Source organism: Pneumocystis carinii (genome assembly GCF_001477545.1).
Source record: "Pneumocystis carinii B80 chromosome Unknown supercont1.12, whole genome shotgun sequence".
NCBI classification, from domain to species: Eukaryota; Fungi; Ascomycota; class Pneumocystomycetes; order Pneumocystales; family Pneumocystaceae; genus Pneumocystis; species Pneumocystis carinii.
The window spans coordinates 274,613-298,771 of record NW_017264724.1 but is presented as its reverse complement, the minus strand read 5'-3'; the positions used below and the strand labels follow the sequence as shown (position 1 = coordinate 298,771).

General features: G+C 27.5%; 13 protein-coding genes across 13 annotated transcripts; 5 read left to right on the top strand and 8 right to left on the bottom strand.

Moving 5' to 3' along the window:
• Window positions 1-210: 210 nt before the first annotated feature.
• Window positions 211-2,417, top strand: T552_02762 (hypothetical protein). The gene is made up of 10 exons (XM_018371292.1): window positions 211-351; window positions 404-726; window positions 778-880; window positions 927-1,059; window positions 1,118-1,301; window positions 1,345-1,524; window positions 1,568-1,732; window positions 1,778-1,886; window positions 1,930-2,257; window positions 2,306-2,417. Exons 1-10 carry the CDS (start codon window positions 257-259, stop codon window positions 2,369-2,371), a joined length of 1,686 nt encoding a protein of 561 aa, XP_018225095.1. The 5' UTR covers window positions 211-256; the 3' UTR covers window positions 2,372-2,417.
• Window positions 2,418-2,476: 59 nt separating this feature from the next.
• Window positions 2,477-4,947, bottom strand: T552_02761 (hypothetical protein). Its single transcript, XM_018371291.1, has 13 exons — window positions 4,581-4,947; window positions 4,396-4,532; window positions 4,280-4,346; window positions 4,189-4,232; window positions 3,983-4,142; window positions 3,850-3,941; window positions 3,662-3,807; window positions 3,293-3,619; window positions 3,010-3,250; window positions 2,931-2,962; window positions 2,751-2,886; window positions 2,570-2,702; window positions 2,477-2,518 (listed from the first exon to the last, which is right to left on the bottom strand). The coding sequence occupies exons 1-13, from the start codon at window positions 4,900-4,902 to the stop codon at window positions 2,499-2,501; spliced, it is 1,857 nt and encodes a 618-aa protein (XP_018225094.1). The 5' UTR covers window positions 4,903-4,947; the 3' UTR covers window positions 2,477-2,498.
• A 74-nt stretch (window positions 4,948-5,021) lies between these two features.
• Window positions 5,022-8,902, bottom strand: T552_02760 (hypothetical protein). Its single transcript, XM_018371290.1, has 15 exons — window positions 8,284-8,902; window positions 8,124-8,237; window positions 7,991-8,081; window positions 7,588-7,941; window positions 7,410-7,541; window positions 7,052-7,368; window positions 6,755-7,007; window positions 6,467-6,708; window positions 6,291-6,420; window positions 6,033-6,247; window positions 5,745-5,983; window positions 5,376-5,699; window positions 5,266-5,335; window positions 5,150-5,225; window positions 5,022-5,102 (listed from the first exon to the last, which is right to left on the bottom strand). The coding sequence occupies exons 1-15, from the start codon at window positions 8,854-8,856 to the stop codon at window positions 5,068-5,070; spliced, it is 3,165 nt and encodes a 1,054-aa protein (XP_018225093.1). The 5' UTR covers window positions 8,857-8,902; the 3' UTR covers window positions 5,022-5,067.
• Window positions 8,903-9,181: 279 nt separating this feature from the next.
• On the top strand, window positions 9,182-9,654 carry T552_02759 (hypothetical protein; the record flags this gene model as incomplete). The annotated part of the gene is made up of 4 exons (XM_018371289.1): window positions 9,182-9,284; window positions 9,437-9,446; window positions 9,490-9,551; window positions 9,617-9,654. The coding sequence occupies 4 exons, from the start codon at window positions 9,182-9,184 to the stop codon at window positions 9,652-9,654; spliced, it is 213 nt and encodes a 70-aa protein (XP_018225092.1).
• A 554-nt stretch (window positions 9,655-10,208) lies between these two features.
• On the bottom strand, window positions 10,209-10,856 carry T552_04178 (hypothetical protein; the record flags this gene model as incomplete). The annotated part of the gene is given in 7 exon segments (XM_018372229.1): window positions 10,209-10,283; window positions 10,340-10,367; window positions 10,457-10,465; window positions 10,520-10,603; window positions 10,612-10,621; window positions 10,770-10,792; window positions 10,843-10,856. Coding segments are annotated over 7 exon segments (243 nt in total).
• Window positions 10,857-10,965: 109 nt separating this feature from the next.
• On the bottom strand, window positions 10,966-12,040 carry T552_02758 (hypothetical protein). The gene is made up of 6 exons (XM_018371288.1): window positions 11,819-12,040; window positions 11,722-11,771; window positions 11,569-11,668; window positions 11,462-11,518; window positions 11,122-11,418; window positions 10,966-11,062 (listed from the first exon to the last, which is right to left on the bottom strand). The coding sequence occupies exons 1-6, from the start codon at window positions 11,994-11,996 to the stop codon at window positions 11,010-11,012; spliced, it is 735 nt and encodes a 244-aa protein (XP_018225090.1). The 5' UTR covers window positions 11,997-12,040; the 3' UTR covers window positions 10,966-11,009.
• A 229-nt stretch (window positions 12,041-12,269) lies between these two features.
• On the top strand, window positions 12,270-13,342 carry T552_02757 (50S ribosomal protein L3). Its single transcript, XM_018371287.1, has 5 exons — window positions 12,270-12,493; window positions 12,535-12,786; window positions 12,834-12,927; window positions 12,973-13,054; window positions 13,100-13,342. The coding sequence occupies exons 1-5, from the start codon at window positions 12,307-12,309 to the stop codon at window positions 13,295-13,297; spliced, it is 813 nt and encodes a 270-aa protein (XP_018225089.1). The 5' UTR covers window positions 12,270-12,306; the 3' UTR covers window positions 13,298-13,342.
• Window positions 13,343-13,584: 242 nt separating this feature from the next.
• T552_02756 (hypothetical protein) lies at window positions 13,585-17,750 on the bottom strand (the record flags this gene model as incomplete). Its single annotated transcript, XM_018371286.1, has 20 exons — window positions 13,585-13,834; window positions 13,887-14,061; window positions 14,107-14,244; window positions 14,290-14,382; window positions 14,430-14,577; window positions 14,623-14,852; window positions 14,900-15,113; window positions 15,157-15,413; window positions 15,466-15,675; window positions 15,726-15,963; window positions 16,013-16,198; window positions 16,242-16,382; window positions 16,431-16,528; window positions 16,576-16,726; window positions 16,779-17,013; window positions 17,067-17,182; window positions 17,229-17,335; window positions 17,387-17,458; window positions 17,505-17,607; window positions 17,661-17,750. 20 exons carry the CDS (start codon window positions 17,748-17,750, stop codon window positions 13,585-13,587), a joined length of 3,252 nt encoding a protein of 1,083 aa, XP_018225088.1.
• A 29-nt stretch (window positions 17,751-17,779) lies between these two features.
• Window positions 17,780-18,151, bottom strand: T552_04177 (hypothetical protein; the record flags this gene model as incomplete). The annotated part of the gene is given in 7 exon segments (XM_018372228.1): window positions 17,780-17,812; window positions 17,823-17,837; window positions 17,863-17,881; window positions 17,895-17,986; window positions 18,020-18,068; window positions 18,080-18,117; window positions 18,131-18,151. The coding sequence occupies 7 exon segments, from the start codon at window positions 18,149-18,151 to the stop codon at window positions 17,780-17,782; spliced, it is 267 nt and encodes an 88-aa protein (XP_018225087.1).
• A 188-nt stretch (window positions 18,152-18,339) lies between these two features.
• Window positions 18,340-18,827, top strand: T552_02755 (hypothetical protein). Its single transcript, XM_018371285.1, has 2 exons — window positions 18,340-18,414; window positions 18,458-18,827. Exons 1-2 carry the CDS (start codon window positions 18,386-18,388, stop codon window positions 18,780-18,782), a joined length of 354 nt encoding a protein of 117 aa, XP_018225086.1. The 5' UTR covers window positions 18,340-18,385; the 3' UTR covers window positions 18,783-18,827.
• Window positions 18,828-20,065: 1,238 nt separating this feature from the next.
• Window positions 20,066-21,915, top strand: T552_02754 (hypothetical protein; the record flags this gene model as incomplete). The annotated part of the gene is made up of 3 exons (XM_018371284.1): window positions 20,066-20,090; window positions 20,138-21,523; window positions 21,572-21,915. 3 exons carry the CDS (start codon window positions 20,066-20,068, stop codon window positions 21,913-21,915), a joined length of 1,755 nt encoding a protein of 584 aa, XP_018225085.1.
• A 406-nt stretch (window positions 21,916-22,321) lies between these two features.
• T552_02753 (hypothetical protein) lies at window positions 22,322-22,995 on the bottom strand. Its single transcript, XM_018371283.1, has 2 exons — window positions 22,553-22,995; window positions 22,322-22,504 (listed from the first exon to the last, which is right to left on the bottom strand). Exons 1-2 carry the CDS (start codon window positions 22,962-22,964, stop codon window positions 22,365-22,367), a joined length of 552 nt encoding a protein of 183 aa, XP_018225084.1. The 5' UTR covers window positions 22,965-22,995; the 3' UTR covers window positions 22,322-22,364.
• Window positions 22,994-24,010, bottom strand: T552_02752 (hypothetical protein). Its single transcript, XM_018371282.1, has 5 exons — window positions 23,760-24,010; window positions 23,644-23,709; window positions 23,449-23,595; window positions 23,208-23,408; window positions 22,994-23,167 (listed from the first exon to the last, which is right to left on the bottom strand). The coding sequence occupies exons 1-5, from the start codon at window positions 23,962-23,964 to the stop codon at window positions 23,040-23,042; spliced, it is 747 nt and encodes a 248-aa protein (XP_018225083.1). The 5' UTR covers window positions 23,965-24,010; the 3' UTR covers window positions 22,994-23,039.
• Between the last annotated feature and the right edge of the window lie 149 nt (window positions 24,011-24,159).

Here is a 24,159-nt window from a genome sequence, read left to right as displayed (position 1 = left end):
TTAAAAAAAGGTTAAAAAAAATTAAAAAGGGTTAAAAAAAAGTTAAGAGGGAGTTAAGAAAAAGTTAAAAGGTTAATAAGAGGAAGTTAAGAAGTTAGTAAGAAGTTAGTAAGGAGGTTAAAAGGGAGTTAAAAGGGAGTTAAGAAGGAGTTTATAGAAAGTTAATAACAGGTTAATAAGAGGTTAAAAAAGGTTAAAAAGTTGTTAAAAATTTGTTAAAAATTTGTTAAAAAAAATGTCAAAAAATCTTTAAAAAATGAATGAAAATATTTCAAAACATTTAATTCATATGCAATTAAAAGATGCAGTTATTCAATGTTCAGAAAGAGGTCTTTATTTAAGTGCAAGATGGTTAATATAATAATAATAAACAAATTATTAAATAAATTATTAAATCAATTAGGGCAGCAGAACTTTTAAATGGAATGGAAGCTTTAACAATGGCAGATATTTCAGAATGTTCTAAATATAAATCTAATTTTGAAAGAAAAAATGGAGAAAAAGAAGGTATATATGGAGTAGGGGTAGGACTAGGAGTAGGATTAGAAGAAGAACAAGAAAATAATCAATATTGGTTGGCAAAATGTTATTTTGATTGTAAAGAATATGATAGATGTTCATATTTTTTAAAAACATGTAATAGTCCAAAATCGATTTTTCTTAGGCTATATTCAAAGTATCTTGCAGGAGAAAAGAGAGGAGATGAGGAAAGTGAATCTATTCTTGGTAAGGATTTTGTTTTTAAATATAAAAATGAATTTTAAAATGAAAAAAAAGGACCTTTAGATGGAAATAATGTTAAAAATCGAGAAATTACATCAATTTGTCAAGAACTTGAAAAAATGGTAGAAATAGAGAAAGATGCATTTTTATTATATCTGTAATAATGAAATTTGTATTATTTTATGTATAATAATTGTTATTAGATTAGGATTTCTTCAGAGAAGACAAAAACAGGATTCTATGTCAATTAAAACATTAATACAATCGCTTAACTTATATCCATATAATTGGGGAGCATGGCAAGAATTATCTATGTGTTTAGCAGGTATAAATATGGTATTTTTTATTTTAAAAAAAAAAAATGATTAAATAATGTGAATTAAAACATTTTTAGTTGAATTCGATTACATCGGCTTTACCTGAATGTTTTATGAAGAAATTGTTTTTGGTATATGCCATTCTTGAACTTCATCAATCAGGAGAGACGTTATATCATCAAATTATGGAACTTGAAACATTATTTCCTAATAGTTTGTTTTTAAAAACACAAAGGGCATTGATACCATATAATGGAAGAGGTAACATTTAATAGAATTATAAATGGTTTTTAAAAATATAAAGATTTCGAAGAAGCAGAAAAGCAATTTGAAGAAATTGCAAAATTGGATCCACATCGACTGGATGATATGGATATATATTCAAATATCTTGTTTGTAATGTCTAAACGATCAAAATTAGGATTTTTGGCTCAAATAGCATCTGCAACTGATAAATTTAGACCGGAAACATGTTGTATAATAGGTAATTATTTTCATAAAAAAAAGTAAAACGGTCTAATAATTAGGAAATTATTATAGTTTACTTTCAGAACATGAAAAAGCAGTTATTTATTTTAGACGAGCTTTAAAATTAAATAGAAATTGGTTATCTGCATGGACTTTAATGGGTCATGAGTATGTCGAAATGAAAAATACACATGCAGCAATAGAAGCATATCGTCGTGCTGTAGGTTAGTCAATTATGTAACGTTTTTTATATTATTTATATTATAAAGATGTCAATCGTAAAGATTATAGAGCTTGGTATGGTCTCGGACAAACTTATGAAGTTTTAGAAATGCATTATTACGCTTTATATTATTATCAAAGAGCTGCTGCTTTAAAGTAATTGCTCTTTTTATTATATATTAATATTTAATATTACTAGACCATATGATCAACGAATGTGGCAAGCTCTTGGAAACTGTTATGAAAAACTTGATAGACCAGGTGAAGCAATAAAATCATATAAAAGAGCATTATTAGGTTCTACAGGTGATCCTGTAATTTTATTAAAGCTTGGAGGTATATTTGAAAGAATTGGTGATACAGATACTGCTGCAATGTATTATAAACAATGTATTACAGCAGAAGAAGATGATGTAATTACATTGGAAAGCAGCAAAGCTCATATGTGGTTGGCAAAATGGGAAATGAGTCGAGGAAATTTACGTAAAGCTGAAAAATATGCTACCGAAATTATGAATGGATCATTTGTAAGGCTGTTTTATACCATTATTAAAATATAATAATTTAAAATATAGGATTTGGAAGAAGCTAAAGCTCTTGTAAGAGATTTAAGAAGTAGAATGGATCAAAATGAAAGTTAGTATTATCGGATTCAGAAAAGCTCTATATATTTCAAAGATACCTTAAATATGCATAATTATTTAAAACAACATTTCATGAAAATATCTATAAATTATAATTTAATTCTTAATTTGTGTTATTAAAATATTAATCATTATTAATAGATGCTGATTAATAGCTATTAGTATTTATATTACAAGATATTTTTATATTTATACCAAGAATATTATCGTCATCTGAAGATATATCTTGTATATTTGTTTCAACTTCAAAAGGAAATTGAGCATTTTCCTCTAACGCACGTCTTAATAAATCAGTTGCAATTGGATCAGAAGGAGCAAGACTAAGAGCCTTGAGACAGTTTAGTATAGCAAATATAAAACCAAAAAAAAAAAATACTTCATGTAAATATTGAACAGCATCTCCTGCCCTATGAGCACTTAAATGAACCATTGCAATGGCTGCATAAACGCATGGATCTCTAGGTGATAATCTTTTTACTTCTGAAAAATATCGCAATGCATCATCATACATTCTACTCTTTTTATTAAATTATAATTATAAAAATATTGATAAAACCTAAGCTTTCTATAAGCATGTCCAAGATTTGCCTATAAATATTAAGATCTATATTTTAATAATAATAATAATAATAAACCCATGTTGCAATCCATGATCTTTCTTCACTATCTGTTTCTTTAGCTAAAGTAAGAGCACTTCTAAAAAGATTTATTGCTTCTGGAAGCTGTAATCTATGAAAGGCGACAACTCCTAATTCATTTAAAAGTAAAGGATCTGTTTTGCATAGTTCATATGCAGTATTAAAATATTCATTGGCAAGAACTAAATTATTCAATTGAAGATGTTGCATGCCTAGAAAAAGACTTGGCAAATGTGTTCTATAATTATAAATATAGAATTGATCTTAACAAGAATTATACCCTTGAAACAACCTAGCAGCTGTCGTATACGCAGATATTGCTTGATCATGCTCTCCCTCTACAGCAAATGAATGAGCAAATCCTATCCATGCCGGTCCAAAATGTGGATTCATCATTGATGCCTTGCTGAAATATCGGCGTGCCTCTGCTACTTTTCCTATACAAAGATAATATATACCTACTGAGAGCCATGATACAGGTTCTTCAGGATGCCTTTCTGTTATATCATGAGAAATAAGAAAAAGCTTGTTTTTTTCATTCAATTCATGTAAACATGCCAAATGAATAGGAAGAGCATTAAATTTATATTGATCAATTGAAAGTATTCTTATACAATTAGTATATATTTAAGTAAAAATGTATAAATACCTTTCAGTAACTTCAAGACATTGTCTAAATCTGTTTTGAACAAATAATAATTCTGCTTTACTTAAAAGTAAATCTGTATTATCATGTAAATTATATGTATTTTTCAATTTTGTTTCAGCTTCAATGAATCTCAAAGCATTTTTATACTAAAAAAGATAAATTAACATAGATTAACATGGCAAGAAAACCTTGTTTAGCTTTGTAATGTATAAACTCTTAACAAAATCCACATCTTCTTCAATTAATCCATTAAAATTTAATGTTTGAATAAATGTCCATTCTAAAACACTCAATTTCTCATAATATCCCTTCTTCTCATACCTTCCTCCGCCGTCATCAAGTTGTTACTTATCAATTGCTCAAAAGCTTCATAACATTTTGCATCAATCGTTAATGCTTCTTTATAACACTCTTTTGCCTTGTCAAACTTGTTCAAATTAGCAAATAAAACTCCCCTAAGATAACACATTGATGCTTCAAACTATTTATCCCATAAGAACCCTTTTATACCCTTTTTTTTAACATACTTTAACCCCTCCATCCTGATTTTTAATAACTGTCTCATCTGACCCTGAAAAAAAATAAACTTTTATACAAAAATTACCTTGAAAACACTACCCTCTTGACGAAATGGATTCTTCTCCCCAAGTAAATCAAGTGCTTCTTGCCATTTGGACAATTTAGACTATTATATATAAATAAAATACCCCTCCAATAAACTTTATAGATTTCACCAAACAAAGCGCCGCCAAATACCTACATGCAACACTACTATCTAGCAAATAACGCTTCATTAAAAGCCCCCGTGCTCGAGCATAGTGTCCCCTATGGTAGTATACTTGTGCCAACCAAAATGCATCATTAGGATCATCTATATCATTTTTGTTCATATATTGTATCTAATATCTTGTATTTATACTTGTTAATCCAAGAATCTTATCTCCAATATAAGCTGCTGTTTCATGCTGGTGCTGCACCAGTGCATCATGGCGCCATAGGCGCATCCTTTCAATCCTTGAATATGTATGTAATGTATTTGATGAAGATCCATGAGATGATACTGCTGATATAGCCATAGTAGGGCTTCCATCATATGTATAAATATTAGTCAGTGGGCTTATAGTTAAGGTAGATTGATGAGGGTCCTGAAGACGTCCAGAGGCCAAACAGTCGGTATAAACAGAAGTATTAGGATTAGCAGGAGTAGCAGAATTGCTGGTACGGCTTGTTTTTCTGCGCATCTTGCTAAAAAAGAGTAAAAGTGGTGTATTTTTCTAATATAAAATATGGGGGATTTAGAAGTCGATAAAGAGGGATTTGATAAGGTAAAAGATGTATGAAATGAAGTACTGAAAGTGGAGATTAAGTCCTGTATTTTTATTAAATGGAAAGTGTAGTATAGTAATTTATAGATATAGAGAAGCGCTAAATACAATGTCACCTGAAAATGAATCAATTGAAAAGAAAATAAGAAGAAATGATAGTTACGTTTTATTAAGTTAATAGCGTTAGTCATTTTTGTTTCTAGTTCTATGTTTCCAATGACTCTAGAAGCAGAACACATCTATAATTTTAGTAAAGGGAAAAAAAAGAAATATAAAAACCTGTCTTAATAGTTCTTCTAGACGTCTAAATGCTCGTATGATTGATCCTTCATATACATCGGTCATTTTACTGTAAAATGTTAGATATGAAAAAAAGAAGAAAGTATTACCAAATTTGAAAAAAGGATTTACCTTGTGCCCATGCGTATACGACATCCATTAAAGTTGGTTTGAATTGATTAACATATTCTTCTTCAATTATGTTTAATTTGCTTTCTCTAGAGACTTTTGCAATGCGCCGAACTATTTCTTGCATTTTTCGTAAAGGTGTAGCCAATTCTTGTTTAAGTTTAGGTGCTTCTTCGGTTTTTTCTTGAAAAACAAAGCAGCTTAATAATGCAGCAGATTGTTCAGATGTAAGATCATTAAAAACCCCGTTAAAAATCATTTCTGTTAATATTAATTCATCACCTGTACTGATTTCACATGCAACTCTAAGAAAATTAATAATTATATTAAGAAGAAAAAAAGAAACATGCCGTCCTTTCATTTCAATAATATCTTCTGAAGTTGTAAAGCCTAATCGTCTGAGAACTCTTTTTCGATATTTAAGTTCATCCATTTGTATAATAGATTGTGTTTCAGATATTTTTTTCTTTATAGTTTTAATTTGATGCTTAATTTCCATTTTTCTGCTATATTTTTCATATAAATCAGGAAGTTTAGGTGAATTAAAGAGAGGATTCATTAACATTTTATTCTCCAAAATTTCTATTTTCTAAAAAAATTAAATATAGAAGAACTAAAATATTGAATCAAATACTTACACGTAAAAGATTCTTAAAAGATTCATCCCTAATATTCATATTTTCAATAGGATCAAGCAAAGCAATTCCATCGGGGAATCTACGCTTTACTTCTTCTATAGACTTATATACAGTAAGACGTTGATCTAATGGTTTAAGATCTTTTGGAAGAAATATACGAATATGTCCAATTCCATTAATAGAAGAAAGAAGTACAGGTATAACTTCCATTTTCCCTGTAAGCATAAGTATTTTATTCATTATTGCTATAAACAATACCTGCTTCTCCTTTGGGAGGATAGATTCCTTGTGCATAATCATTAGTTTTTGTAATCTGAGAATCCGCTGAAACCCATAAAAGAATATCAATAATATATGATTCATGAGGAAGATATTCTTCAGAAGAACCCTTAAAAAACATTTAATATGATTAAAAAAAAAAAACAAGTATATACTTTAGGAGAAACTCGTTTGCAATAATTTACAACTGCTCCCCATCCAAAATCTGAACATTTATCTTTTACTTTTACAAGTCTTCCAGGTTGCATAAATTGGAGACAGTGATCAGGATGATTTATGATATTACGCATCTCATCTGAATATGTTTCCAATTGCTGTCTTAACTCATAATAATTAGAAATATTAGTTTCATCTTCAATTACAATGCTATCTCTCTCTTTTTCTAGCTTTAAAAGTTCTAATATTGTTAATTTAATATAAATTTAATAATTATATAGCCTTACTGTTTTCAATTTTTGGAACTTCTGCATTATTTTGGAATTGATAAAAAGAACGTTCAAGCATGAATTCAGGTGAAATACCTTCTACTCTCATAAGATTTAAAATCATATTATAACCTAAATGAAATGCAGATTCTAAGCGATCTGCTTCTCCTTTAAGCATATTTTTTGCAACAGAAGGTTCCATTTTTTCATCAATCATAAGAATTACAATGCCACGATCATCAAGACCTCTTCTTCCTGCTCTCCCAGACATCTTAATTGTTTTAGATTTTTGAAGAAATTTTGTAAAAAAAATACCTGAATATATTCTCCTGAAGAAATCCATCTAAAATCCTTTCCATCAAACTTTCTAACATTAGTAAAAACAACTGTTTTTGCTGGCATATTCAAGCCAATGGAAAATGTTTCAGTTGCAAAAAGAACTTTTATAAGACCCTCTTGAAAAAGTATTTCAATGACTTCCTTCAAAATAGGCAATAATCCTGAATGATGAATACCTATACCACGACGTAGTAGTGGAAGTATATATTGAATTTGTGGCAATTGTCTATCTACTTCTGAAAGAGAATTAATAGCATTATTAAATATAGAAGAAATTAAATCTCGCTCAGAATCTATAATATTAAACAATATATGGGAATTTTAAAGACATTACCATCATTCATATCAAGCTTACTCATTTGCAAAGCTAAATTCTCACAATCACGTTTACTGAAACTAAAAACAATAACTGGATTATAATTTTTAATCATTATCATCTTTATAATTTTATATATATCAGATGGACCTAATGAAATAAGTTTACTATCATCTAAAAACATTTTTTAGATAACCTTTATGGCTAGTCTTTCCAGGCTTTCCTTTTTTTCCAATTTTTTTAGTTGAAACTGCATTAGAATCTTCTCCAAATTTCTCAGTAAGAACATTTATAGCTTTTTGAAAATTATCTTCACGAAAAACACCTTTTTCATCAACAACTAAGTGAATTCCATCTCCATCTACAGGAAATATATAATGTTGTAAAGGTGTAGGTCGAAAATCTGTATATACAACATGACAAGGTTGAACATGTGTTTTACAAATCCATTCTGCAAATTGCATAGCATTGGGAATTGTAGCAGATAGAAAAACATAGCGCACTTTATCTGGAAGAAGAATAATTGTTTCTTCCCAAACAACACCTCGTTCTATATAATGTTATTTATATTAATATAAAGAGAATATTCATCAAAATACCCTTATCACGCATATAATGAATCTCATCAAAAATAACCCATGCCATTTCACGCATTATCTCTGAACCTTTATATAACATTGACCGAAGAATCTTAAATCCAATCAATATACAATAAAAAAGAATTATTTATACTTCTGTAGTCATCACTAAACAACTAGCAGTAGGATTAATTGTTACATCTCCTGTCATAAGTCCAACATCCCCAAATTCTGTTAATAATTCCCGGTATTTTTGATTACTAAGTGCCTATTCATAATAAATGTTATTTATCCACAAAAATAGGCCTTCATACTTTAATAGGACTTGTATAAATCACTCGTTGTTTATCACGTAAGCTTTGTGCAATTGCATACTCTGCTATTACTGTTTTTCCTGCACTAGTATGTGCACTCACAAGAACACTTTCATTTTTTTCAATAGATGCAATAGCAACTTGCTGAAACGGATCCAGTTTAAATTCATATTTTTTTGCTGGTTCTGTTGGTGCTACATGTTTAGATATAGGAATATAACTATAATTCACTGGTAAGGCAACTTGGTGTCTTACTTGATGATTTAATATTAATTTCTCTATCTCCTCATTCTCTTCATGATCTTCCTTAGCACTCACAAGTCTTTTATGTCCTAATATCTCAAATGTTCCTTGTGTTTCAAAACTATCAGTTACAATTAAATTATTTTCTGCTTCTATTTTTATTTTTTTAGACTTAGATACTTCATCAATGTCTATTTCTCTTATTTCTTTGGTTGTTTCTTGTTTTTTTTCAAAATTTACTTCCATTAATATTAATTCTTTTGATATACTCGTACTGTCTTGTGATTTTTCATTGTCATTAAATACAGTAAACACCTCTCTAGAGAACATCCTATATAAAATACTCCTCTCCTCTTTCAATATCTTATAGTATATTTAATAAATAGTTTATTTCTTATAATAAATCTGCTGATTTGCTTATTTTTATCTTTAATAGAAGCTTATATATCCCCTCAAAAAATAAACAAAAAACATTCAAAAACTTATGAATTAATGCCTTTTTATACAATATTTAAGTAGGAAAATAGTCCTTTTATGTATTTATTTTAAAAACAATTTTTAGTCTGTCTACTTAATATAATCCGGTGGTGATTAACGTTATAAAAAATATATAAGCAGGAGTATATAATAAGATAGAAAAATAGAGAGACTTGGTATGATATTATCAGGGGAATTGAGGACAATGAAAAATAATTATGTTGGTTATTTTGGGAGGGTTAATAGGATGTATATTGCTCGACAGTTACATATGGAAGATGGTAAGTAAGGATTAGATATACAGAGTTTTTTGTTTTATTGTGAATGAATGTGTTTTTTTTCATATTTTTGAATAAATATTTGTATTTTTTTAATAAAAAATTAAATCTATATTATGCTCAATGATATGAAAAAATATACTAATATGTTATAGGACCGAGAAAGTAATGTATGATTTGCCTTTAAATTTGTGTTTATGATGTCTAGGAATCTTCCTTTTAAGGTTACTTCTAATGGTAGAATGGCTGTAAAAATATTATTGTTTTTTGGTAAGTTTTAGAGATATATAATTAAATGAAGAGAGAAGAAGAAATGATTTTAACATAATCAATAGGGTTTGGATTTTCTATTCCATTTATATGTATGTATTAGATGTTTTATAGATTTCAAATAATTTAACTAATAAAAATAGCATGCTATTGGCAATTGTTTCTTATATATTATTTTTTGTATAGAAACTAATATGAATATAGAAATAAATCAAAAACATAATATTTTATGTATAATAGATAGTTTTTTGTATAATAAATTTTAATTAAATTAAATATGTTATAGTTATATGTAGAAGGATGTTTAAATAGTTTGTTAATATATTATTTTTTAAGCTGAATTTATATTTTTTATATATGTTATTTTTCTAATATAAGTAAATGTGATATTTACATGTTTTATTCATTGAATTCTTTTTTTTTGAATCTTAAGTATTGTAATTTTATTTTGATAATATGTATGATTTTTTTTAATTATCTTTTAAATGATTACAATTATACCTTTCATATATTATAATATAAAAACGTATGTATTATTTTATAATTAGATAGTTATTAAAAATAATGTCATTAACTACATTTTATACCAAATATACTTATAATATATTTAATTTATTACATATGTAAACAATAAATATTGATTATACATAAAATTCTTTATAAAATTGAATTTATTTGCTTTTTTATAGATATAATTGTTTCTAATTTTCCTATATTGAAAGAAATAGTAAACTAGAATATATAAAAAATATCCAAATTATTTAAAAATAATAAAACTAAAAATTAACATTAATAATTAAATGATAATAAGTAAATCTAAATGAATGTATAATTTTTAAATTTGAAATAAATATATTATTTATAAAATATAATAGTTAAAGAAACATAAAATCCCTTTAATATACAAAAAATAGCTGGAATAAAATTACAATTATATTTTTTAAAGAAATTAGCAAATAAAAATATACGTAATCTTTAAAAGATTGTAGATTATATATAGTAAATAAAAAAGTAAATATATTTGCCAATCTAGCGGATTTTTAAAATAGCTTCTTTTTACAAGAATTTAACTTATTTTATTTATAAATATTAAATTTGTAATTATAATGATGTTTTATATTTAATCTATTCAAAAAATCATTTAAAGATTTAAGATATATAAATAATAATAATCTAGAAATATATATCTATATTTTATAAATCAAACAAAAAGTCAACATATTTTAAAATAAAATCGTATCCTATTATATTTGTTAATATATTTAAAAATTAATTTATATATTATATATACCTTAAATTACTCATATTTTAGATTAAAATATGAATATAATTCCTGAGTCTTCCAAATTTATTTTTATATTTAAAAATATTTTAATTTATTATAGTCAAAATCTTCCATATTACTTCATAATGGATAATAATATTTAAATTTCATAATAATAATAATAATAATAATAATCAAAAATCATTTAAATTGTATGATTTATTGTTATTTTTTTTTAGATTTTGATCTATAAAACATTTAATATATTTAATGGAAAATATTATTATAATAATATTTTAAACTTACTCAAATCATTTTCAGAACATGAGTTTGATAGTAACCCTTGAGAGGCTTTTCCATTATCTTCTAAATTTAAATGAACATAATCTTCAAATGTATATGACGTTATATTAGAATCATTAAGCGATGTCCTTGGCATCTCTGTAAATTCTTCTGGAGAAGAAACAATAAATTTTTCCTTTTTTTCATTAAATAATATATCATTATCAATTCGTTTTTTAATTTTAGAAAAAAGGCTATAAACTTTTGTCTTTGCATCACCAATCCCTTGTTTTATATTCCCATAAATATTTGATAATTCATCTTACTAGTAATTAATAAAATATTAATTACTTCAAATACATACCATTAAAAGAATATTCTTTCTTATTACCATAATGTGAAATATACCTATTCCTTTCCTCTAAAAAATATTTTTATAACTTAAAAACATTTAAATATTACAAAACTAACCATTTAATGAATTCTCTCCCATCTGAGACAAATAGCATGCATATTTATAATCATTTTCAATTTGATGAAATTTCATAATATTAGACATTACATCCTCCTCCTAAAATAATATTAAAAATAACTTCCAAATAAAATTATAGGCTTAATAAAAACAATTTGTGCTTGTATTGGCTCTTCTGGTTTATAATTTGAGTCACTGATACCTTATACCCATTATACAAAATTTTCAAAAAAAATACATAAAAAATACTTAAAAGTGCATTAAATGACGATTCAATTGAATAATTACTAGCAATAAGAACTGCATTAAATATTTTTTCGTCAATATCTGGAAATGCTTCTTTTAGCACATCAACTGCTATTTCTTGGTTTTTCTTCGGAAAAAAAGCATGAGAAGAATTATCTTCATTTATATTTATATTCTCCATAGTAAATATACCAAAATTCTGCTGTTTTACTGGTAATATAGACCTTATTCCTGGTTTTATATAGGCTATCCAAAAACTTTCCAAACTTTATGAAAAATACACCAAAAAAACCCGGATTTTCAAGATATAAATATAATTTTATAAAAGAGGGCAAAAAACTCCTCTAAAACTAGGTAATTTGCACTTAAAACTGAGGATTTTATCAAAAATTATTTACACGTATAAATACCGCTGATCGGCAACGTCGGAAAATTGGTGAAAAATAAAATATCTAATTAGCTGGAAATTTAAGAAAAATAACGCCTATTTGATGCCATATATGGATTTCTCTATATTAAGATGCTTCAGATCCTTTTTTTCGGGTTCAAAAAGGTGCATTTTAAGCCATAAATCTGTAAAAACATCTCAAGACATATCTTTACCGTCTTATGTGCTCTCTAAAAGGGTGAAACAGAAGCAAATACCACAAAGAACAGGCCTCTTAGCACGTAAAAGAGGTATTTTATTGCTTGGATGGGTTTTTTCTTAGGTATTTTAGGAATGACGGCGGTATGGACTCAGGACGGGGAGCGAATTCCTGTAACAGTGCTCCAAGTGGACCGTCTTCAGGTTATAGAGATACGTACGAAGAAGAATAATGGGTACAATGCGGTTCAAGTTGGAATGGGGTCGAAAAAAGCAAAAAATATCTCTAAAGCAATGCTTGGACATTTTGCAAAAGCAGGAGTACCACCCAAATCAAAAATAGTAGAATTTAGGACAAAAGAACCAATTGAATCATTAGTTCCGGGTTTTTTATTTCTATTGAATAAATATGTATTATTAATTATGAAAAAGGTACACAATTATATGTAAATCATTTTAAAGAGGGAGCATTTGTAGATATACGGGGTAAAAGTATTGGAAAGGGATTTGCAGGTGTTATGAAAAGGTATTTTTTATGTATATTATGTTAAATAATTTATTATGTTTTAAGGTGGAATTTTCATGGTCTTCCAGCATCACATGGTGTATCTATTTCTCATAGATCAGCAGGGTCAATGGGACAATCACAAGATGTATATAATTCATTTTATTTAATTATAAATATTTATGTTATTTAGCCTGGAAGAGTGTTACCAGGAAAAAAGATGGCGGGGAGAATGGGAGGAAAAAATGTTACTATACAAAATGTTCCTATTATTAAAATAGATCATGAAAATGGATTAATTCTTGTTAAAGGATCGGTTCCAGGGCCTGATAAAGGATATGTTACTATAAGAGATGCTATAAAGAAGACGCCTCCAAATTTATGTAATTAAAATAAGTATAAATTGAATTGATTTTATAAATAGATAAGTTTTACAAGTCTTTATTGATAAATAGGATTGGAATTAATTTTGATATAAAATATTAAATATTTTTTGAAAAATTTTGCATGTAAAAATATTTATAGAGGTATTTTAACATTATTTTTATATAAAAAATATTTATATTTTGTGAGTAATGTTAATACTAATATTATTTTTTATTATTTAAGGCTGCTATTAAGTTTTCTAAGTGATATTCACATTTAGCATTTTAAACTAAGAAATATTTATATACCAAACTATAATTCTTCTTCATCAATAGTTGGAAGTTCTGAAGGTTTAATCATTCCCGGCACATTTAGTGCACGTTCACGATCAGCTTTTTGTTTAGCTTCTAATTCCATATCACGATCTTCTTGAAACAATTCTGCATTATCATCCCCAGAAAACTCTTTGAGTTGTATTAAGAAATCGCGAAGATTAAGTTTGAATTTAGGGATATCCATATTAAGAGAAAACAAACCTAATACAAAACTTTGTACCTGACCACTTAAAAAACATTAGTTATAAAATTCTTTAAAATAAAAGATATGATTTTTACAGTTGTAAATGAGGAAATGCACTATGTAAAAGACTAACAACGTATTCTTTTAAAAATACAGAATTCGGAGTATTTTCATCCCGGACTTGTTGAGAAGTATATAATGATGCTTGAATGGCGCCAGATTCAACCAAATGAAACATTCTTGCAAGAATTACACTTTGTAATTTGAATCCTTTAAAATGTATGAATATAAAGACATTTTAAATAATTGAAATACCTGATTTATGATCTGTATCTGTCAAAACGAAAAATATATCCTGGAGAATTGAGAGAAAATACTGCTGGAAAAAAGAATTAGCAACGCTCGTTTCTGTATTTGCAATGTTATTAATTAGTTCTAAACATATATTAAGACCTAATGCCATAAGTTTAAGATTTATAGAGTTAATATCAAAATTACCAATCTCTGCAATATCACGTGTTGTATGTTTAATAGCCCACATTATACTATCTATTATAAGCTTAAATTGAGGAGCAGGGAGCCTTAAAAGAGCTAAGAAAATTGGTATCCTCTCTACATATCTTAAATATATTACAAACCTGGAAAACAATTAAGATTGATAACATGCAATAATTTAAAAAATCCAACACGATGCTCAGGAAATTCGGTAAATTCTTTGTTAATCATAGTAAGAGTACATTCGAATACAGACTGTAAAACAATAGGAATTGCCTCTATCATTAAAGACTTAACAATATTAATAACATCAATATAAATATATAAAATGTTTACCCCAAGCCTTGAAATAATCGTAGTCATCATATTTAAAACCTCACTATCTCTTGCATCAGGAACATTTCTATTATAATCTCCCAAAACTGCTTCTAAAAGAGGAGGAATTAAAACGTTATTGATAGTTTCAAGATCATCTGCTTTACTGACAAATACTTCAACAAGCTTAAGAATCTCTTTTTTTACAGTTCTTAAACTTCTTATTCTAGGTGTTCTGGTAGCAATACTCCCTAATAATGATAAATATTATTAACTTATAAATATAAACATATATTACCTTGAGATGCTACTGTATTTGAAATTATAGCGCTTACTGCCCTATAGAGTCCTAATAAATCCATATATATATTTCCAATTTGTCGATAAAAATGGCCGCCAATTGATGAACATGCTGATACGTTAGTTTTAAGAACATTTCCTATTATTTTAATAGTTTCATTATTATCTAAAACATCTACATTTTGACCAGCCTGTTGTATAATATTATCCCACTAATAACAATTATAAAAATATTTAATTAATTTTCCAAATTACCACAGCATTAGGCAATTTCATAAGTTCTGAAATTAATCTTTCTTGAATAGTTTTAGACGGTTGAGCAGAGATCATATATCCACATGCTTCATAAAATGTATGCACTTGTTGAGGAGAAAGATCCTCCGTAATCTTATGTAAATTACGAACAATTTCATCTATGAAAGGTTCATGTTCTCCTGCCTGTTGTACTACAAAATGTCTTCGACATTTTTGTGCAATCTTTATAAATGTATCACAAGCCATATCTTGTACACCTATTTAAATTCAATAAATGCAAATCATACGTAGAATTTTTATAAAATATACCTTCATGGGTTTCATGCATAAATTCAAAAAGTTTATTTACTACAGTTTTCAAAAACTTCCAATGTGCTTTTAAAAATCGAGGATATTGACCCACAATATACATAATATTTGATGCAACAACGGCTTTATTATCTTTTCCTCTCTTCATCTCTGTTAAACCAAGAAGATCTTTAATAACCATAACTAGGAATCTTTTTTCAGTTTCTTCATCTAAATATACTCAATCTTGAATTTTCAATTTTAAGTAAGTAAAAGTTTACTCATAGCACCGGAAATAGACCCAATAGCCCAACAAAGGGTATTTAAATTAGCCCATGACCACTCACTCCCATCGATTTGTCTGGCAAGTTTATCAGACATAATAATTTCAGTGTCCACAACATCCAAATGTGTTAAATAAACAAGGCATTCTCTCATGCTCTTGTACAGAACAATAGTATCGCTTTCTTTAACAAATTCTCTAACAATTTCCCCTTCATCATTCTCAACTATCAAGACCTTAGATTTAATTAGTTTTTTTTCCTTTAAGAATAATAATTGAACTTACTTCTTCAGGTTTTACCATTTTCTCCACCATAACAACACGTAGATTTGACAGAACCTCTGAATAAATATGTTTTCGAAGTGGAATATTTGCATACATACTAGCAGGAGTAGCACCACCGCTAGCAAGACTTGCTGATAAATTAAGAGATAAAAGAGGATTCATATCAGTAATTGGCAACTGTTGTATCTAAATGGAATTAACCAGACCTTAAAATTTGCCATAGATTTACTTCTTCATAAAGCTCAGCTACAAGCTTTGACCAATATTCTAAACATATTTTAAAGATTTCTCGTTCATCTACCTGGGAAATTTTGATTAAATAGAAATGCGCATTTAAAAGAAGATCTCTGTTTTCCTGGTTTTCAACAAGCTAAAATATTAAATAAAAAAATGAGAGAATAAAAATGAAAAAAAGTACTTTTACATGTGTTCCAAGAAATGTAGAAAGAAAAAGGGCAAGATTCTGGATAAAATCCTGTTCTTGGGAATTGCTAGAATCATAAACGACCCGAAAATCTATTTTATTAATACATTATTATCAAGAAAATATAATATCTACATACCAGTGCTCAAAGGAATGATATTATTGACAGAAGACATTGTTAAGTTTAAAAGACTTACAAACTTTTCGTCATATTGAGACATAACAGATAATCCAGCAATTTCAGTCAAACATTTTAGTGTTACATTTCTAAATTCAGACACTTCAAGAAACTATTTAAAAGTAAAAATACATTTATTTAAAAAAAAAAGAAAGAATAATTACTCTTGTGCATAAAGTATGGATGATATTCGTTTCAAAAATAAATCCTAAGGGAATCCAATTTAAAAATCTAAGAACCGTTTCTAAAGTTGCTAAAATTAAACTTGTTTTTTGAGCTTTTTCAAGGATTTCAGAACAAAGCTGAAAAACTTCAGAAAATTCCCCTGACATTTGATTTCTAAGATTCTTCGTCTTGACTTGAGTCATTTGTTCAGCTGAATAATCAAAAATTTCTTCGCTATACAAAATCAATCAATCAATCACATTCAACAAAATAAATCCCATATATACCTAAGAAGCTTGAGAACAGCCATATTATTTTCACATAATGATAAATTCGTTTTTGATGCATTTACTATTTCTGTTATAAACGTAGGCCAGTTTTTCGGCCATTCTTGTTTAAGAATCTATAAACATCTAAATATATCACTCATTCATATAAACTATCAATACCTGAACAAGCGTAAGATTAAGCTTGTTTAAGTATTGCTTTTCTTTATGAAGTGTCGTCTCATCCGACGATGTTTTAATCATAATTGCAACAACAAAATTTCGTATACCTATTATATTAAACTACCAATACAACAATGATAAAAAAACACAATATTCACCTTGACAGTGTTCACGTGGAAGAATTTTCCATCGTGTAGATATAAGTTTATCAAGAATTGAAAGTGCAATATCTAATCTTAACTTTAACAAAATTATTCTCTTTCATAGTGTCCCTACGCTTCGTCTGGACAACATTAGACTTCTCAAGAATCGTATCAACCCTCATCCACGCATCTGGATGCTCTTGAAACTGCGTAAGAACCCTTTGTGCTTGTTGTTGCTATTTATCCCCATTTTTAACCTTTTTTTCTCTTTCAAAATGCAAATATATACCTCTACACCTGATCCCTGATAAAACGTATGAACAATACGGTCAAGAAGCTCAACATTAAAGTCCTGTTCAAAATTTAAAATATCTTCCATTTTCTTGTCTTCTTTTTGGGTTATTTCTGTCAATTTTTACCCAAAAAATTCCAAAAAAAAACCTATATATACAATATCAATATCATACTTTTCAAATATTCATTTATTTTACACTAAAAATATGGTCTTTTCTTGTTTTTTAACAATTCGTTTTTTGTCGATCTCCCTTTTAAAAGATCGTCGTTACTACACATGACATCGCACAAATCCTTCTGACCACCTGTATAATCATGATTCTGGTTTTTCACACAAAAATAACAAAGAATTACATGCTTTAAACCCTTTTTTTTAATCTCTAAATATTCCCTATTTTTGTTTCTTAAAAATACATCTTTTTTAAAACATCAAGAAACAGCCTTCTTAATAACTTTTATTAAAACAATAGAATCGTCTGAACTCATTTCATCTTGTTAATCTCTATATTTATGTTTTTGTATACTTTGCACCAAGCCCTGAGCCTTACCTCAGATGTCCTTAGTGTAGTTAGGCATTGGGGTTTAGCAGGTTAATACAGTATACCAGACACTAGAATGTAATTAGAAGATAGTTAGTCTTAGATTTGAAATGTTTATTATGTATATATTTGTTACAGAAGATAGAATCAATGGTTTATGAGAATTAAAGATAATAGATAGATGATAGTACCAGTAATCATTATTATATTGTAGGGTAATAAGTGTTAATCAATAAGTATTTGATAATTGAAGGGTTCCTATTTTTGTTGCAGTTATTGTTCTTGTTTTTATTCATCAATTGCGCACAAGAAAGATTCTTGAAGAAGATCATGGTATAGAGAAGCCAAGATCGTCAGTAGTTCAATTGTACAGATCAATATTCTTTTGTTTTGGTAAGAAGAGGGCAAAACGAGGTATAGATAGACAGGAATTTGAAGAAAGTTCTTTAAATGATGTTGTTATACCGGATATTTATATACCTCCAATTATTTTTCCATCACAGGACCTGGATTTGTTTGCACGCACTTTTCATTCAGAAACGAATGATACTAGGTATCATACAAAGGTTTCTGTTTAATTTAGGGTGTGATTTCTGGTGTTACAAAGTTAATGGATGAGATGATGACTTATAATTTAATTTTTTGGCATAAGATGCCTTATATTTTCTTTAAACTTGATTAGGATTATGTATTTTCTTTCAAATATCAAAGATATTTGATGTCTAGGATCTGGATTTCTCTAATAATTAATTGTCAGTCCAATTTTTCTTGGTTTATATAAAGAATATATACAAAAAGGATTCTTTTTGTATATATTCTTTAAGAATATTCTATCAACTGGCTTTTATTTATATACAATCATTTGTAAATTTTTTACAATGTCTTCAAAAATACTTCTAATTATAAAAGTCTAGGCAAATAATTTATTATACATAAGATTTAAATATATGGGCTACATTTTTCATATATTTTTCAAACTATTCATTACCAATATCTCACTCATTCTTCACAAATATATTCTCTGCTAATTTCTTCACTTATTTCATGGCTAATTAGGTTCTTATTTACTTCTTTCATTACAGATTTCATCACTTATTATAAATCTTATTTTATATTTTTCTAGGCACTATCTAAAACTCAAAAAAAACATACAATACACATCTTAATATCTTTTTTCAGAATATTTCACTTCTTATATCTTCTTTATCATACTCAATTCTCTTCTTTATTCAAAAATATATACATCTTTTTCTTACATTTTTCTATCTCACCCCAGGAAACTCACACCGGACCATTCACACACAAATAAACATACACTATACACACTTTTACTTTCTTTTTCACTTATATTAACCTTTTTATCTCTTTATATTCTTTTATTCTAAGGTATTTATATTTTATACTTCTTATCATCTATCTTATTAATATATATATAGCAATTCATCTTTTTATCATTTTATATTATACAACTTTTAACACTGAAACTATTCTATTAACTAGCACTAGATATACATAGAGAATCCTTTAATAAGGCTTAAATATAATTTATATTAGCTATTTTTCAGGTATAAAAAATCGGATTCGTCTTAAATATTTTTTAAAAAAACCAAGTTAATATAAATATAAATGGTATATAATATTAATACATAAAACAAGAATGTTAGTATTTAAGCTAATAAATGGCAGTATTTTTATTAATATTTTTTACATAAAAAAATTATTGTTTTTAAGAGGGATATAATAATAAATTAAGTATTTGTTTATAAGGAGAAGCAAATTATTATCAACAAGAGCTTTAATAAGATTTAAAGAGGCCGAAATTATATGTAGAAATAGTTTTTATATTATTTTTTATTGAAGAATGACAAGTATGTTATATTTTGCGGGTTTTTTTGTCTATTAAGAGGATAATTAATTATTTTTTTCTAAACAGGGTTTCAGAGTCTATTTTCAGGAATAGAAAATGTATATTCAGGATTTTCTATGGATTTTCTTACATCTTTATTAATTTTGTTGTTTGGGATATTAGTATTAATGCCTATTCCAGTGTTTTTAAGACCGGATAAAAATATACAAGAATCATTATTTAAAACATGGGAAACAGTTAAACCGTATTATATTATGTCTAAAAAATCAGAGGATACTTTAAAAAATTCAACTTCGAATGAAGATGGCAAAACAGCGGTGAAGCAGGATTCAAAAAGCGGGAATGATACAAGATCTGATGACTTATCTAATAAAAACCCCAAAGACTCTTCTCAAAATACACTATCTAGTGCAGCAAATCCATCACCTGATGGAAAAAATGGAACATCTGAAGGAAAAAAAGAAGAATCTGGTAAAACAAGTGAAACAACTGGTAAAACAAATGGAACATCTAATAACTCTCCATCTGGTAATCCTTCAACTGGTAATCCTTCAACTAATAATCCTTCTTCTGATAAGCCTTCAGCTGATCCATCGAAACCATTAGATACGGCTGATAAGAAACCCGATGCTAACCAAAACCCATCAACGCCTACAAATAATCAAGAGGATAATAAAAAACAAGTTAGTAGTGTTTCTACGGTTACAGAAACGTTGCCGCCTGAATTAACCACAATAGTGCAAATTCAAACACATGTTTCTACAAGTACTGTAACAAATACTATAACAAGTACAGTGACAGATATATTAACAAAAATACCTGATGGAATTTCTGAAACAGTTCCTGTAAAAACTGTTGTTTCACCAGAAACTACGATTCCTACAGAAACTGTAAATCCTACAGAAACTACAATTTTTATAGAAACTGCAATTCCTACAGAAACTACAATTCCTACAGAAACTATAGCATCTGCTACACCTGTTACGACATCAGAATCAGAAACATTGGATATTCATCATGATGGGGTGGAGGGTACTAAAAATAAAGGTTTATTTGGAGAAGGATCTTTAATAGCGATATTGATACCATTGACTGTTTTTATTATCGTATTTATTGTCTTAGTATGGTTCTGGTGTAGAAGACGTAGACGATTTTCTAGAGTTCCTCTTAAACAAGCAGGAAACTATAAGATTACACCTATTATAAATGAAAGTTCTGAAGGAATCCAGCGAACTAATTACTCAGAAAAGGATCAATCATATAATGTTGAAGAGAATGATTTTAATAAAGGAGGATATAGAGGATGGGGTTCAGTAGGTACACCTATTAATAAAGCATCTTCAAGAAATCAAAGTCTTTCATCTGCTAATGTATCTCCTGCATATCAAAAACAGGAATACTTTTTTCCTAAAAATAATACTGAAAAAGAATCAAAGTTAAACACTCCTAAGAGTAAGTTTTAATATTATTTAAGTAATTTGGTTAATTTAGTTTTTAAAGATGAGCCTCGTAATTCCAAATCTTTTGAATCCAAGAATTTACAAGCACAATTTTTTAATAATGGCAAAAATTCAAACTATAGTACTTCTCCTTATTCTTTAAATTCGCAAAATACCATGGATTCTTTCGGTCGAAATGCTGCTCTTCTAGATTATGACTCAAATGTTGCTAAAGAGAATTATGCTAACAAGTTGTACAGTTATTCGGATGTTCCAAGGTCCTTGTCAACTAATTATGGAAGATTTTCAGAAAATAGGCGAAATGGTTTTCTAAGACAAAATCCTTCAACATTTAATAGATCCTCTGAAAAGTCAGAAATGCCTGATTTTTTAAAAAACCCTTAGGTATATATTTTAGATCATTTGATTTGAGAATTATATAAAGGGTTCATTATTAAATACTATATGTTAATTTTCCAATCCTATGAAATAGGTTTTGAATGAGAAATAGTTTTTACACTAGATTGTATATTAATTTGAATATTGATTGTATTAATTGAAAAAATTTCCACTTTATATTTTTATAGGCAAATGTTTTTTATAAATAATAACGTATATCATATACATAGCACAACAATAATAGTAGGCGAATTGGATATCATATTCTTGCAAGACACTAAATAAAAATTTATGAAATTTATTAAATAAAATTTACTATCAAAAAATACATTAATAATATATTTATAAAAGTAAAGCTTAAAATCCGAGTTATTCCAAATAATTAAAAATATCCTTTTCAATCATTATTTTTACAGCTCTTCTTTATATATAATTCATTTAAGAGAATTAAATAATCACTTATTTAATAAAGTTAGTTCATCCAAAAGAGATATCTCTTTACAATTCTTATTTGGAGATACTGTCCACTCTAATACTACCCAATCCGTGCTCTTTTCTTTACGAACACTCTTAAATTTAACAATTGCACTATCTTCTATATATTTTTTAACCATTCATTATAATATATTAAGTAAATACTTACCTGAACCACTCACTCTAAATGATATATCAATACGTCCTTTAACATGATTGATTCTTCCATGTATCCAGGGCAATTTAGATGAAAAATTAATATTTTTTCCAAGATATATTTCTGCTGTAGGACTACGTTTGAGCTGATACATAAGATATGAAATAACCGGAGAACAATAACGTTGATAATTAAATGAAACACCAAGTACAAGTCCCCATATTGTAATTCCTGCTATTACATATATAATTTTTCTTTTTTGTGATAAAATATTAGGTGATGAGTATGTAGTTTGATATCTAAACCGTTGATTAACCTGCTTGGTTGATTGAGATATACATGTAACAGTTCTTCTTAATATTCCAAAAGGTTTAACAAGTGTAAATAAGCTATGATTACGAAAATTCATGTATAAATAATTCATTTTGTTCTGATAATATTTTTTATAGTCATACTATAAATCAACGAATATAAGGTAGAATATTGTTTTTTCAATAATCTATGATGATTGAATAGATTTTTTAAATGCCTTTCTCATATCTTTAAGAAATCCAAAAAAATCTCTACATGTGTTTAATTTTGAAACAATCTCATGAACCGTTGCCAATGCAGGTGAACATTCGGTTACTTCTCTAATCAAAAAAAATACATAAAAAAAAGATCTTACCCTCATATTCCCTCTTTGAAAGATTAATAATAAAATAAAACTCTTTCATCCAATCATTTTCATCAATATGTGTAAAAATTATTTTAAGAAAATCATCTTTAACACCTTTAATTTTCATAGCCAAGTGTTCTTCCCAAAATTCAAGCTCTGGTTTGTCTTTAGCCGCCTGTTTAATAAACATATGTCTCATATTAGATCGAACTAATCTATTAATAAACTAATCATTCAATTTAACCCTTACATTCTCGTTTTTTTTGAATTGTTTGACTAATATCTTGTATTTTTTGTAATAAATACTCCCGTTTCTCCATCATAACCTCTTTCTTCTCCTTAAATTCTGCAATTGACCTTTCTGCCTCAATAACTTCTTGTTTTTCTCTCTCAATTGCTAATTTCCCTCAATATTCAATTCAACAAAAATACAACAATAATCTACCCTCCTGCATCCTTTTTTCAATCTCTTTACATTCCTCTATTTGTTTCTGTAAATTTCTCTGTATTTCTTCACTCATATCAATATACGTCCTACACACACTTATATTCAATATTAACCTCGATCTTCTCCTACACTTTTCAAATATCGATTTCTTTCCTCTAGCTTCTTTTCCCTCATATTCATTACAAATTTATCAAATTTCACTGTAAATTCTCCCATTTTATGTTTCATCTCCTCAAACATCATATTCATACTTGGAAGACCTGGTAATAACAATGTTTCACAATTGCTCCCAAAAAAAACAGATTCTCCATGAGACATCTTATTTTTATAAAAAATTAACAAATTTCTTGTTTATTTCCTTCAAAAAATACTACTTTTTATTCCTCTGTTTTTATTATTGGAATTTTGATATATAAAATGTCAACAAAAGTCATGTGATTAGGCGTTACCCGAGCAACAACGGACGTCTCACCTCTGACGACATAGATTTGTGAAAAAATAGATATCCTTAAA